At 31.9% G+C, this 15,925-nt stretch overlaps 2 protein-coding genes across 2 annotated transcripts; both read right to left on the bottom strand.

Moving 5' to 3' along the window:
* Positions 1-4,270: 4,270 nt before the first annotated feature.
* On the bottom strand, positions 4,271-8,505 carry LOC145602948 (cytochrome P450 704B1-like). Its single transcript, XM_081659091.1, has 6 exons — positions 8,242-8,505; positions 6,475-6,690; positions 5,988-6,284; positions 5,468-5,854; positions 5,172-5,372; positions 4,271-4,730 (listed from the first exon to the last, which is right to left on the bottom strand). Exons 1-6 carry the CDS (start codon positions 8,488-8,490, stop codon positions 4,551-4,553), a joined length of 1,530 nt encoding a protein of 509 aa, XP_081515217.1. The 5' UTR covers positions 8,491-8,505; the 3' UTR covers positions 4,271-4,550.
* Positions 8,506-14,391: 5,886 nt separating this feature from the next.
* Positions 14,392-15,925, bottom strand: LOC145601301 (NAC domain-containing protein 2-like). Its single transcript, XM_081657298.1, has 3 exons — positions 15,632-15,925; positions 15,236-15,516; positions 14,392-14,983 (listed from the first exon to the last, which is right to left on the bottom strand). Exons 1-3 carry the CDS (start codon positions 15,798-15,800, stop codon positions 14,603-14,605), a joined length of 831 nt encoding a protein of 276 aa, XP_081513424.1. The 5' UTR covers positions 15,801-15,925; the 3' UTR covers positions 14,392-14,602.

Consider the following 15,925-nt stretch of genomic DNA (forward strand, 5'->3'; position numbering starts at 1 on the left):
AAAATAAAATGTGATAGAAAAAAGATAGAAAGAATTTATTTCTGTGTTTATAAAGTAATGCATCTTATAAAAAACGAAGCAAATAGTATTACATACCAATGTTAATTACTTAACAATTTCCTCTCTCCTACCTCAAAAGATAGATTATAAATAATACTTGTGCTCCCTCCGTTTCTTTTTACTCGCAACAAATACCATAAATAGCCATTCCACATTACTTGCAACAAACTATTTTCTTTCCTTTTATGGTAGGTTATTTATGGTAAAATGACAATTTTACCCTTAATTTTTACTCATTTAAAGAGAGTGACTTTATGTAATAAAACATAGACATAACAAATCGATCTTTTTTCTACTCTCTCTTCATTTAGGGTTTTAGAATTCTTGGTCATTTGAATGCCCCTAACTATTGCCGATTTACTTTTAATTATCCAAGTACAAGTTTATTTTTTTATAATCATAACTAAGGGGGTCAGTTTGCCTCCAACCGTCTCAAAAACTAATTACCTGAAAAAAAAATTGTTTTTTAAATGCCACGTACTGCACATGATTGGCCTAATTATTTTTATTAAAAAAAAATAAAAAAATTAGAAATCGATCCCAGTCAACCCCCACTGTTCCAAGCCACCCACATCCCACCCGAACTAGCTGGCCACCTCTCTAACTCCTAGAAAATGGTCGGCCAGCCTCCCAAACCCCCAAAGGAAAACGAATTCAAACAAAAAAAAAAAGCAACGCCCCTTCCCCCGCCACAAAAATCGCCCTTCCTACCTTTCCCCACCCTCGAAGTCGACCGTTCAGGCAGTAGGAGAAGGGAGGAAGGGCAGTTATGGTGGCATATATCGGGTTTTACGGTGTCCGACACCATGCGGAAAGAAAACCCAAAAACCAAATCGCATGCATAATAATTACAACATAACAAAATAGCATGCAAATAAATAAAACACAAACACATAAAGAGAAGAGAGAGAAAGAAGCTCACCCTCAACGCGTGCTTCGCTCACTAATCGAGCTTGGACTTGGAAAACTTAAAACTCCGCAAATGCAAGACCTCCAACGTCTCACACCCACAATCACCGAACCGGCCCTAGCCTACCCCGTAGTTTAGACGAGGCTAGACCAAAATTACTTAGAGTTTAATTACGAACTAAGGTTTTCTCGCTTTTGGAGATCCCCTAGAGTTCACTAACTCAAGTGAATATTCCAATACCCAAATGATTGGTATTTATAAGGAATTGTATTGGCTTGGATTTGGAATTCAATTACTACTGGCTTGGTAGTCCATGGTCTTGCCACTGATGATATATCTGTATTTTATATTTTTTTTCCTAACAGCATAACGTTTTTTGGAATTTAAGTTGCATGTAGTCATTGTGGTTTAGTTGATCTGGGAAATAAATATTTTGACATGATGAATAGAAAATAATATATAGAACCAGAACTTGCATTGTGGAACTATGGTGATACTATAGGCCGTGCAAGACAACTAGATGATGTATGTGGTAATATGGGAGGCACTAATATTTTTGTCATATGCGTTCAATTTTTGAAATTTCATATTTTTGTCATATGTCGTTTTTATCTGACTCCATTAAAGTATATATGTACAAATAACTTTTTTATTTAGAAACACATATTTTATTTTCTTTGAATATCAGGTTTCACAAAAGGTTTTTAAATCCAAGTCTCAAGATCGAGTTGTGGGCTTAGGTGGAGGAATAACTCTAAAGGATATGAATGGACCACATCCTAGCAGAGAAGTTCTTCAAACCGAGTTAAATGCGGCTAAAATACAAAATGAAGCTCTTACAAATCAGGTAGAACTTAATCAAGAAGAGAACACTGAACTTAAGAGTCGCATGGGTTTGTTTGAAGCTGAAATAAAGATGTTTAAAGATACACTCTTAAAACAATTTAATGTTTCTCTTACGAAGAACAATGTTACAGACACACAAACTCCAACACCTAATCGTGAAAAGCAATGATGTTCATGGCCATAAAGAATAGGTTATTTTTCTTTGTCTTTTAAGAATAGGATTTTTTTAGGAATAAGGATCATACTAATGTATGTATGACAATTATTTGTGATTATGATACTTTTAGCATTAAGTATTATTTTTTTAACTTTAAGATGGAGAATTGGTTTATTGTTAGCATGATATATATGGATCATACTAATATTTGTATGACACTTCGTTTGAGATTGAAATCCAATAGTTGATGTTAAATTATGCATATGGTTGATGAAATTATGTTTAAATCGAATGTTAATTATTGTTACGTAGTCAATTGTTCTTGTTGTATGTATCCATTATTAACGACAAACATTCATTGTCGTTAATAATGGAATTTTTGAATTTTTAAGATTATAGACTATTATTTAGCAAGGGATAAAGTGGTTGTTAATATATAAATCGTTCATCGTTATTGAATTCTAATTACGACAAAAAAATGCACCGTTGTTATTAAATAATGACGACTTGATTTTTTGTCGTTAAAGAGTACCAACAGGTCTTTATTCATCGTTGTTTGTTGACGACGAACGTCGTCGTTATAACCAATAACGAGAGAGCCTATTACATCGAATTGACAATGACGACGAAATCTTTTTCGTCGTTAATAATTTTAACGACCACTATTTGGGCTTTTAACGACGAAATTGTTTGTCGTTAAAAACCCTTTTTCCAGTAGTTGGTTATTACTTATATTATTATGGTCGGGATAGGCAGGGTTGGTGGTTTCGGAGGTTGGGGGTAGGTTAGATGGGTGGTATAGGGCCAGAGGACGATTTTAGTGATTAAGGTAGGTGGCCGGCCGGTTTTCAGTAGAAATTAGGGTTTGGCATGCGGTGAGGGTTAAGGTGGCTGACTAGGCTAGGTTTTGGGTTTTTTTTATTATTTTTTGTTTTCAATTTTTTAATTTGGACCAATCACGTGTTGACACGTGTCATGGTCACCTGTTATAACAGGTTATTGACCCTGGTTGACCTACCGGTTGTGACCATTGGAGACAAACTAACCCCACAATTAGAATTATTAAAAAAAAATAAAACTTAGCTGGGATTATTAGAAGTAAATCGACAATAGTTGGGATTATTAAAGTATAATTTCCTGTATTTTTTTTGCTACGGTGTTCACATGAGTAAATAATTAAAGTCGATCTTTTCATTTTTGCAGATCATTTAGGGAGTGTTATTAGAGGTGCCAATTCTAGGAATCAAATAAAGTTTTCATTGATTCACAATGGGTTGGGTATGTTCGGGTTAATGTTACCCTTTTAACTTGCAATTGTCTCGAGTCGAGCCGGGTCACTGTTGAGTTAGGTCGATTCCAAGTCAAGGTATGTTGAGTAAGGGTCAAGTTTGGGTTAGATCAATTCGGATAAATTCAAATTAGGTTCAAAATGGGCGTAATCCGGTTAATTTTAGGTCAGATGACTTTTGATCCGATTGATTTTGGATCGGTTAATTAGTTTAGTTTGATTAAGATATTATTTTTTCTGTATTATGTCAATTTCAATCTAGATCTCTATTGTGTTTGGCCGAATATTTGACCAAGTTGACTAAATTCAATATTCAAATAAGGTCATATTTAAACTGGGATAATTACTAGGTTATCACCTTATTATATTATAAAGTTGATATTAGATTATTAGGTCACTCATGTGTCAATTTTCATATCGTGTCATTAATAATTACGAAGTATTAGTTCTCATTCAATCAGTTCATGTGTCAGTTTATCATTAAACCAAATTGAAATAGAATTATCGATGACTTATAAAACTGACATAAGCAAAACGATAAATAATAATATAGACACATGTGACACAAACGAATGTCATCTTTTTAAAATTATCATTATTCTTCAATCGTACAATTTTACGAGAATACAAGTAGTTGGGTTTAAAATTATGATTGGTTTGATGGTCGGTTTGAAATCATGCCATGGATTAAAAACAGGTCGGGTTAATATCAATTTGGGTCAAAATAGATCAATTGAATCAAGTACTAGTTGGGTCAATTTCGAGTCAGGTTGAATTTAGGATGCATCAAATTTGTTCGGTTTAAGTTCAAGTTAGGTCAAATCGGTTAAAGCTTGAGTTCAGGTGCCAATGACTAGCATAGAGAGGTTGTGTCTGATGGCACGCACGGCTAGCTCAATCCCAAAGCGCACAGCAGCTTCTGCTGCCTAACATTTTTTTTTTTTTTTTTTTTTTATTACAAAGTTTAAATTAGATATTTGGTTACTTATAGAAGAGATCCTTACATGAAACCATATGCACAAAAAATCAGATGCATGTGCTCGAGAGTAATTTCTTGCTCGTTTCAAAATTTTCAAATAAACAAAAAATACTTTTGGCTAAAATAGATCTAACTCTAGGATCTAGATGCAGTTAGGCGCATATTCGAACTTTCATACTTATTGTGTACTGTGACATTAAAAAACAAAGTAAAAAAAAAAAACATATATTAAATATTACATGATCCGAATCATATACTACGTTATATTTATGATAAATTAACAATAATCTTGCAAATAGTAACTATTTAATTAAGTACATCTAGAGACCGTAACCTTCATTCCATGAGCCATTGAGAGAATAGTCATCATTCTGTATTTGATAGGGTGCCCTGGTACCAGCTTAAATTTGTAAAATCTACACAAAATAGCCAACGCCATCTTCATCTGTAAATATGCTGAGTCCTTTCCTAGACATATCCTTGGCCCTGCCTGCAAAATTTTAACTCGTTCTATTAATGTTAATCGACACAAATCATCCACTCGAATTTAATTATGATTTAGAATAGGTACATAAGAATACTACATTCGAATAGAGGGTACAATTGTCATTCCTCATAGAGCCTTAGTTCGCGGTTAACATTGTGCACTCGAGTGAGCTATCTTCTACGTACTGTACGATAGTAAAACTAACAATCGGCGTGTAAAATGATGGGTTTATTAACATTTGTGTCCTATCTTTTCTTTTGTGTTTTTAAGTAGTTACTCGTATTACTTTGTACTTGTAAGAAATTAAATATTTACGTATATAAAGGTGATGTTACTAAATATGATATGCGATCGGATATTTAAATCTTCCTAGCAAATTGAACTTATTTTAAAACTTCCTACCAAAAAAATTCTCTGGAGGTTATTTGCTAAAATGAAATATACCTGAAAAGCTGTGAATTTAAAAGGAGAGGCATTTTGGAAGAAACCATCTTTAAGCCACCTCTCAGGCTTGAAATCAGCAGCATCAGGACCCCAATTGTACTCCATTCTACCCATAGAATATGGTACATAAGTCACCATACCCCCTGCTTTTACTTTGGTTCCATCTGGTAGTACATCATCCTCCAATATCCCCTTTGGATCCTACAAATTCCGAACAATTGTGACCAGTGGCGAATCTAGTATTTTAAATATAAAACAAAGCCGACAAGAAGGAAAGTTATATCATAATTGCTTACTTGAGGAACTGCAGGGTAGAGCCTAAGAGTTTCAGTGACAACGGCATGTAAATAGTACAGCTTAGCCAAAGAATCATAAGTTAAAAGATCAGCAAATTGTGACACCCTTTTGTTAAAAGATACAGGGTCCTCTGTATCACACTCAATTAAGTCCACATTTTCTTCCTTTGCTCTTTCTTCTTCAATTGTTTTTAACTCTAAGTAAAGTTTTTCTGCAACATCTTCATGGGTCATTATCATGTATATTGCCCAAGACAGTGTTGTTGCTGTGGTGTCTCGTCCTGCGATCACGAAATTTAGCACTATGTCTCTTAGGCTCTTCTCTGTTGCGTTGTACTCTGGATCCTCTCCCAACTCTATAAACCTTGATAGTATGTCATGTTTCATCTGAAGTGTTTAACCACACATAATTTTAAATTTTCGGTAAGGAACGAAAGCTATTACAACACGTAATTTATAATCATGTAACATATGAATGGTTGAGACAGTGTGAGAACTAATTCATGATGTAAGCAATAACCTTGATGTTGTTGGAACTTCTTTTAGCTTCTTCTATTTCACCTTTTCGTCTCCGGATTACAGAATACGTGAAATCGTCAATGATTTTAATACTTTCACTAAGCAAAGCCTCTGATCCCACATTGAAAAATTTCTTTAACTTCCAAAGAGGATCAATAAATCTTAGTGTGACAATTATGTTAGCTGTATCGAAAGCACGAGCAAACGCGTTCTCTGGCAGATCAGGTGCCAATGTTCCAATTTCTACACCAAAACCTACCTTACATATCGAGTCCAGTGTCATTCTCATCAACAATTCCTAAAAACAACAGAGGAAATTTAGTTATAGTTTCATGAACATGCTTGTATTAACTGTTAGCATTATTACATTCATCACGAAAAAAATGTTAACATATTTTCTTAAGGTATGATCAAAGTTTGTACCTTGAAATCGGACCTAGACATTAATTGCTTATGTAACATAATGTGATTAGTTTTGAACAATTTACCTGCATATCAACGGATCGATGCTCGAATGATGCCTGGCTTAAAATGTTAAAAAGCTTCAGGCTATACTCTCTGAAGACCACAGTACTAAAGTCTCTTAAGTTCTTAGATGCAAATTCAAAGCTTGCAGTTTTTCTCTGTTTCCTCCAACTTTCACCATCTGCATTAAAAATTCCATTTCCTAGCAAAACTTCCATGTACGATTGGTAGACTTCACCCTTGTTACAAAAATTAATATTAGAATTAGTCATTTTTGTTGAGGGGAAAAAAAAAAATATCATAGATACATTTTTATCCAAATCTACTTATAGAACTGGTCTTAGCTTTAACATGAATCAGAAGAATATATGCTAATGAAATCTATCTGATCAGGTTTTTTAAGACAAAAAAATTAAAAACAAATCTATGAAATCTAAAGTTTAGTCCATAATTAGCTAAACACAATGTTTATTGTTGTAATAAAACAAGCACGCTCTAAGAAGTACGTGTGCATACTTCCTATGCATAAGTGCATAACATGGCCTATGTTCCATGTCTTGAAGTACATACCTATATATATTTCTGTGGATAAACGGGAGAACGAAAAACTTGCTCGAAATAACATAAAAGTTGAGTTAGAAGTGAGGTGACAAAAAGGTTGTTCATATTGAGTTCCATAGAATTCAAGTCATAATAGAAATGATGGTTGTTCACTTGTTTAGTTTGGTTTTGTATCGACTTTGGTAAATCGAAGGTAAGCTTAAATGACAAATTAGGGTGGAGAGATAACAGAACACATATATTTTCTGATATCTTATATGTCTAACATTAAACAAAATACGGAGTATAAATTAATCCGTAAGTACTCCGTAATTAACAAGGTTGCTTTATAGTAGTTTTTATTGTTGTTAACACTGCATGTGTGTTTTAATTGGGCCATAAAAATCATCACTATTGGGCTTGGTTTATGCGTTTAAGGATAACAGAACTAAGCTCATGTGTGGCAACAATTTGAGGGGTGTTATTTATTGAGCAGTATTTTTATGGACTTTGCCAATTTGGTGCAAAAAAAAAAAAATAATACACGAAGTAGCTGATTAACTCTAATAATAGATCTTAAATACAATGGCTAATTGGGCATATAAACATTTAAATTATGATATAGACATAAATTATTGGAGTATTGAATTGGTACTCCTTTAGTCCTTTAGAGTTAGCCCCACACAAGTCATAAGCTACTCATAACAATACATGCATGTAGGTAGATCGTCAAGTTTTTAGAACTATGGAGAAAAGAGTACGAGAATTCTCATCTTCAAATACTCTAGTGTTGCATATACTAAGCATCAAATCTCACTAGACCGAGCTACCTTCATAATACAATGGTAATTTATTAAAGTGTAACATATGTTGTTTAATTTATTTTTCCATCTTGTATATTTTGATACTTCCATAGAACTTCAAATTAACATATCCCTTTAAAAATTATTAAACAACTTTCAACGAATCTCCAATTCAGGTAGAGAAATCCTTTATGTTCAATGATTTGCAAAGTTATGTTATGCATAGCTCTAATGAATGTGTACCCAAAACCTATGACAAAATCATATCATTTGATATTATTTCGTAATAAAATACTAGAATTTTTCTACTTTTAACTTCTTATATTAAGCTAACATTTTCGGGCCAACTATAAGCCCATCAATGGAAATTAAATATTAGCAGGATTTCAAAAGCCTATAAAGTGTAACTTAAAGATGATTAAGCAAAAGCATCACATAAATATGTACCTTAGGATAATTTGCAAAATTGGTCTTAAGAACATGCTCAACATTAGCAGGATCAGCAATATAAGTATAAGTAGTAAAGGGCATTGGAACCACAACAGTTTTAGACTTGGAAAGATATTCAACAAGCCAATCATGCATATTATCATAATTCATCAATTGTTCAAGTGCTGCTCCAATCAATGGCCATGTCTTGGGTCCCACCTTGTTCCTTTGGCCCCACCTATGGACTATTATCCATGACAACCCCATGCAAATAGCTACCAATATCATGGATCCTATATTATAATAACTATTATCATCATAATTATTTGAGGATGATGATGATGAAATTGTGGGTATAGAATTATCTGATTTGATCATTTTCTTGATTATGAAGCTACACAATTATGGATGATTTTGGCTAGTTTTTGGTAGTGTATGTTATGTTGATTAAGAGAAAAGAGGTAGGGTTTTGTAATTGGTTAAAATTTATTGTTGAGAAAAAAGTTGGTGAAATGATGTTAAAATTTATTAAATGATTTAGCTATAATATCATGTCCAACAATCTTTACATGTATGCCAAAAAGGAAGCACCAAAGAATGAGTCATGTGATTTGTGTTAACCACCTAATCTAATTACTTCTAGGTTATTATAGATGTAGGTAGTTTTACATTAAAATTTGATATGGTAATAAAAATAATTGACATCATGCAAACATTACTTCTACAAGGCGTTTGGTAAAAGGAATAAGGAAAAGAGTTATGGATAAGGATAAAGAATTGATATGAGGGATAAGGATAATATATTTGTTATTCCTTGTTTGGAATAAATAAGGAATAAGATTGGGATATTGAATAAATACCCTTACTATTTTCCTTTGTTCTTTCATTTCATCGATATTTGTTATTCCGAAGAAGTTGAGTTCATCGAAAATCGAATAATTCTCAAATTAAAGGCCTATCATTTCATGTGTATGTGTATTAGTAAGAACAATGTTTCGACATAGGTCCTTTTTTTTTGGTTAAAGAGGTTGAGATTTGAAAAACAAGATTCTTAGATGCTCGAAAGAAGCTAAGTTAGAGTTATTACATATTTACATACCATAGAAGAGAGTGACAAATTTTCCGCATATTAATGTCTTTCAAAGTTGTAGCATATACTAAGTACATAATCGTAAAGTATCTGTAAAGCTAATGTTAATTTCTTTAACCTGATACAACGATTAGCCACGCGCTAGTGTATTATAAAATTACATCCCTATATTCCCTACAACTATACATCTTAATAAATACGTAAATTGATTGTTATGTTCTTTATACTTACCAAAAATTTAAGTCTACTAGGCATCCTAAATCTCCAAATTTTATTGGCCTTGTGTGATCAATTTAATTTGTCATATATTATGTATTGTAACTTTGTCATTGTAAACACAATAGATACCAACAAAGTTTTAGCTCACGTAATTAATTATGTTAGTTCTAAGCTCTAATCCTGGCCTAGATGTCGTATGAGGTTTCAAATGTTACCTAATAAGAGTATTTGGGGTTATCTGGCCTGAGATTATATTTTCTCCTCTCCTTTCCTCTACCTCTAAGTGTCTGAACCTCATATACTAGACCAAAAAAAAAAAAAAAAAAAAAAAAAAATTAAAAGGATTGTTAGGGTCCTCCTTACCAAAATTATAAGTACAATGAATGCTTAAACTTCATGAGAAAAACAATTAAGCGGATGTACATAAACACTAAATATATTCCTAGCTCCACTATTTAATTAAATTAGTTATTACTGTACTCCTTAAATTAATTATACAATTCACATTCTTTTGGTTGAGCTTACTTGCGATCAACCCAACGGAATTGCAAAAAACAGTCAAAAAGGTTATGGATCGAGCTGACTGATTCAATACAGTTGGCTGCTCATCAAAGTTATCCTCTACTTTCTATCTTGTGATTTGGCAAATATCTTTGCCATGTCATTATCTAAGTGTACACATGCAATGCACCAAATTAAACTCTTTTGGAAGATAAATCTGCATCTTAATTTTTAAATTCCTAAACTCCCAAATGCCTATCTCTCATAAGGCATATATGAAATCTAACTTATTCCCTTTAATAAAAGAATATATCTTTAAGTAAGAAAATGACATGTAGAACCTCTATTCACTTAATTAATACGTTCTATAATTATCCAAGGTTTACATAACCTAATCTCAATTATACATATCAATTATTTTTCCTTATAAGTTCATTGACAAATGTGACAGTTGTATAGAACAAGACATGATTTTAAAAGGCACACACAAAGTAAGTACCAAATTGAAAACACTGATTATTGCAGAATAGCAAAAGGCTCATCAAGCCAACTCAAATCAAACACTTTTTGATCAACTTGAACCACACACTAGTTTATATTCTCGTCGGTCAAATTTAATAATTAATACAATTCGAATTTAATCTCAATAAGTGTAATGGGTCAGTGTCAAAATAAAAATGTGGTTTATAAACTAAAATAGGAAATCATCTTGTACAAGCCATAAGCATTACGGATATTCCAGAGTTAGCTAGTAAATGTGGTCCTAGGCTTTTAATTTGTAATCTTCCTCTAAAGTGGGATGAAAGGTATCATACTTTCTCAAAGTTTTGTTTGAATGGATAAAGTTAATTAATCAACATGCAAATGATATTCATCATTAATGTTTACACGTAAATAAATTAAATAAAATCAAACTTAGAAGTTATCAAAGTACGATTATGATATCACTCTTGTCAGTGTGAGATATCACGGTCTTGTTATTTATTACTCTTGCGGATGTGTCGAAGCCATGAAATTGATGACCTTATCTCATGTTTATTTTACAATTTCCTTTACTTTTCTTTTTTTGAAATTACAAAGGAGGCACTTTTAAAGGACTCCAAAAATGGAAATTCTGAGCCTCTAATAATTTAAATCATTAATAACTTTAACAATACTTGGTGTTAAATTATGGTACTCCCTCCGTCCCTAAATTACATTCCTACTTCTCTCTATTATGTGAGAAATAAATGCTAAAAATAGGAATGTAATTTAGGGATGGAGGGAGTAATAATATATGTATCCCTTTTTAACCGATTTCTGGCTATATACAAATAGTGCTATATATAAGCAATAAATATACTTTTTAAAACGAAATTAAATTAAGTTGGGAATTCATGACAAAATCACGCACATATCGATGTAATAGATGTTAATTTATCCTAGATATTTCCTTAGGGGTTATGTTTATCATTTTCCTTAAATTAAATATACTAGATGATATTCTATTTGTCTCAAATTAATTGACATAGTCAAAATTTACACAAATGACGATGCATTAGTTTGACTTTGTTTCATAGCTCTTTACAGGTACAAATTTAGCTCGGATTACAAAAAAATGAAGATGTCTTGCATGTCAAGAAATAACATAATTGACATGTATAACGAGAAAATTTAAGTTATTTTTAACCGATTTCTGGCTCAATTTGGACTCTTTTGAACTAAAATATCACAAAAACCTTATTTCGCTTAAATTAAAACAAATCATTTACGTAATTTTTTTTGTTTATTCCGAGCTCAATTCATATCTAAAAGGACCAAAATGACCCCTAAAACCTTGATGAGACTTTTTTCGGCACACAAATCAAAAAATAAAAATTTGATTATATTAAAAAATATAATGGAAGGTTCACCTGCTTTGATGAGAATAGTACATGGTTGGAATGCTCACTAAAGGCACACTTTGCACCCAAGTCACTGCTAATTTGTGATGTCTTAACTAGTATACAAAGTAAAGGATGTTGGATGCATCTAAACCATACTTCTAGGAGTGTTTCCGTTTTTATTTAGTTGGCACGTTTTGACTTTAGCGCTATTCACACATCTCCTTTTGACCATGTTTTGTGCTTTATACGTAATGAAAAATATAATCATGTATGTGGGATCTTGTTAGATTCGTCACATTATATACTTTCAAAATATCAACTTTTCATAATTTTTGCTTATCGATAATTAAAGATATTAATGATTTATAAGTGCATTGGCAAACGTGACTAAAGAAACGTGTCAACTGAAAAGAAACAAAGGAAGTAGTAATTAACAAAAAAAGAGGGGTATTTTTATAAAGAGAATCAACAATAACGTAAACAAAATCTGGTCAAGTACAGCCTTGATTACCTTGGCATGAAAATTTTAAGCTACAGGCGGTGGTATCAAGCATGGTACCACCAAAAAACGCGGAAAGAACATGTAGCTAATTTGTAAAGAACGTACAACTATTTTGTAAAGAACATATATCTGTTTTGTAAAGAACAACTAAATGTTATCACTTTTTATTTATCTAAAGAACATCGGTAAAATTAACAAAGAACATCCTGTCAATAATAATAATAATAATAATAATAATAATAATAATAATAATAATAATAATAATAATAATAATAATAATAATAATAATAATAATAATAATAATAATAATAATAATAATAATAATAAACATGATAATATTATGTAACATTATTTATATATACCCACATGTAGCTAATTTGTAAAGAACGTACAACTATTTTGTAAAGAACATATATCTGTTTTGTAAAGAACAACTAAATGTTATGTTATCACTTTTTATTTATCTAAAGAACATTGGTAAAATTAACAAAGAACATCCTGTCAAAAAAAAATAATAATAATAATAATAAACATGATAATATTATGTAAACATTATTTATATATACCCACCATAATTTAAAGACGAAATTCAAATAACATTTCGCAATAAGCAACGAACATAATATTACAAATAAAAGTACATTAACTGACAATAAAAGAACATGGAAATATGTTCTTTTCACTCTTTTTTGGTAATAATATGTTCCTTTTACTTTAGGTATGTGTTCATTACAATTTAATAGTATGTTCTTTTCACTATAAATGTTTGTTCTTTACATTTGTATAATATATTCTTTCCGCGAGAAACGTCTGTACACTGCAAGGTACAGGCGCCTGTAGGAACCACGCACTGACCTTGGCATCTCTCACAAGCTAGTAAAACCTACCGACATTTGCCGCCAGAAATTGAATTACGTAATATATGATCTCAAAACCCGATATTTTTTGGTGCTTGATGCCCAAGGAAAGACAGTCGCCATACTTTTCATAACAATTACAAATCGTCAAATATTCAATGGAAATTAGTAAGCCTAATACAATAATCATAAAGGATAAAATACGAGTCATCAATGAGGCAATGATGTCAACATTTTCATACAGTTATACTTAGGTAAAATCTACCACCTCAAAGATTAAACAAAGGGTGATAAGAAGAGTCAAATTTGACCTTTTTTCGTCCCAATGTAAATGTTACTTCCATTATACTACTGTTTAAATTTAGGAGCAAAACTGATACAAAGAAAGAACATCTTTGGAGCTATTTATGTGGCATAATTTATGACATTGTTTGATAGCATAATGAAAGAAATTAGTGCATGAAAAATATTAGGTATATTCCACATGCAAGCAACGATTCTCTTGGACTGATGAGATGATTGTATGATGATAACTTTTTTATTTTTTATTTTTTTTTTACGGTAAGGAGAAGGACCCTCTCCGAACCTCAACCCTTACGGTTTTTTTGGTCTGGTATATGCAGGTTAGACACTTTGAGAGTGAGGGGGGAAGGGTAAGGAATCCCCACCCTCAAAGTGTTTCTAGTGAGGATTGAACCCCCCAACCTTCTGATTGGAAGGTGCAATCTTTCCCACTAGACCAAGCTAAGCTTGGTACATTGTATGATGATAATTAATAATGGGAAAATATCATACGAAGCATACGGAGTATAAAATAACTATTACTCAAGGCCATAGAGGAAGTGATTACATGATGACTTGATCATAACTCGATTCGAAGTTTCGAACAACTCAATTGTCACCATTAAAAATACACAATACAATAATATAAAGTATTTTTGTCAAAAGTACTGTTGGTATATATAAATTATCTGAATAAGCAAAAATAGCCCTGAAATTTTGTTTGAATCTTTAAATTCTCTATTACTTATTGACTTATTGTATTAGAATCACTTAACTAACGCATATATATATAGTCGGAGAAATGAACAATAGTCATTGCCTCCTAACGAAGTATGTATTAAACATTAAACATATAAGTTAGTTCTTCTATAACTAGTAACAATTACACTCCCTAATGTATTCAAGACAAATAGAAAATTAACAACACTAATAGTCTCTAATAAAAGCTTAAAGACAATCAATCAAGGAATAATAATCTTTGTACAATTGGATGGCCTAAGACTATTCACAATCATACATCTCCAAAACAAATTGAGATGTGCTTTTAAATCTATACTACACCCTATTTGTAAGATGATGGGTAACATGGGTTCCCATTTATTTGGTGACAGCTTAATCCAATATTCTGGTATGGGCCCACATGTTGGTCAAATCCAGCATTACTACCCATACTTGTTTGGACATCAAAGCTTGAATTATATGAAGTGTTGTCATTTAGTAAATGGGCTATTGGGCCCAAGTAATCCAAATCCAATAGGTATGACAATGATTGAGTTCTTGGGAATTTTATTTCTGGTTGATTTTGATTACTAGAAACATCACTTGCTCCTACTTCCACCATGCTTATTTGCCCTTGTGGTGAGCTTGATGAATCCTCTGTTCTCTCCTCTGCCCTCGCGACATGCCTCTTCTTGTAGATTCTACATAGCACCCAATCGTCCAACTGTTTAAAAAAAAAAAAAAAAAAAAAAAAAACAACGTGAAATTCAAAATCATTATTCATTGAGACGAATTCAAATTAATTTTCAAAAGTTTTATTAAATTATCAATTAGAGTAACTGTTTGATAACACGACCACTCTAATAACATAATAATTTTTTAAGGTAACATTTTATTTTAAAAGATGATTGTAAAACAATTCTAAGACAATCATTAGAAATAATAAATTCGAGTCTAAAAAGGCGGCTTAACGTACCCTCATGGATCCATGTTGCTTGACGGGTTGATGCTTAGACTCAGTTAAACGATATTCATGCATAATCCAATCAGTTTTAGACCCCTTAGGAGGTCTACCCTTGTAAAATACAAGAGCCTTCTTAATCCCAACATACTTAGCTCCACTATATATGGCTTTATCCGTACCCGTGGCCTTCCAATAACCCGATAACGTAGCTCGATTGGGTCGGATCCCATTAGGGTATTTCCTATCTCTAGGGGTGAAGAAGTACCATTCATTTTCTCCAAACTCTGCCTTATCTACAAAACACAAAACCAATCATTAAATAAATTCAGTAAGTTTTCATTCATGCATAAAACAAGGTTAATATGTTACATATTAGACGACCATATATTAAAATTAAAATATACGAACCGGGTAATTGCCATGGATCAAACTTGTATATATCAACTTCAGGAATAATTGAAACAGGACAAGGCCTAGACGTAGCTTGATTCTTAAGGTAGTGTATGATTAATTCTTCATCTGTTGGATGAAACCTAAAACCAGGAGGAAGACTACTAGAACATCTTTTTGCATCCATTATTATACTAACTTAGCTTTTTTTTTTTTTGTAATTTTTTTGGTAGGAAATTTAAATTTTTTATTTAGGAAAAAAAAGATGGAAAGAGAGAAATAGAGTTTTTCTTGCTAAAAAGGGGGGAAGAA

This window comes from Chenopodium album, chromosome 21 (genome assembly GCF_948465745.1).
Source record: "Chenopodium album chromosome 21, dcCheAlbu1.1, whole genome shotgun sequence".
NCBI classification, from domain to species: Eukaryota; Viridiplantae; Streptophyta; class Magnoliopsida; order Caryophyllales; family Amaranthaceae; genus Chenopodium; species Chenopodium album.

Excerpts from the sequence above, each read along its gene's own strand:
- LOC145602948 (XM_081659091.1), bottom strand. The coding sequence starts at position 8,490 with ATGGGGTTGTCATGGATAATAGTCCATAGGTGGGGCCAAAGGAACAAG. Across the intron at positions 6,285-6,474 it reads ATCGATCCGTTGATATGCAG|GAATTGTTGATGAGAATGAC; the intron begins GTAAATTGTTCA and ends TGTTGTTTTTAG. Across the intron at positions 4,731-5,171 it reads TTAAATTCACAGCTTTTCAG|GCAGGGCCAAGGATATGTCT; the intron begins GTATATTTCATT and ends AAAATTTTGCAG.
- LOC145601301 (XM_081657298.1), bottom strand. The coding sequence starts at position 15,800 with ATGGATGCAAAAAGATGTTCTAGTAGTCTTCCTCCTGGTTTTAGGTTT. Across the intron at positions 15,517-15,631 it reads TGATCCATGGCAATTACCCG|ATAAGGCAGAGTTTGGAGAA; the intron begins GTTCGTATATTT and ends TGTGTTTTGTAG. Across the intron at positions 14,984-15,235 it reads AGCAACATGGATCCATGAGG|TTGGACGATTGGGTGCTATG; the intron begins GTACGTTAAGCC and ends TTTTTTAAACAG.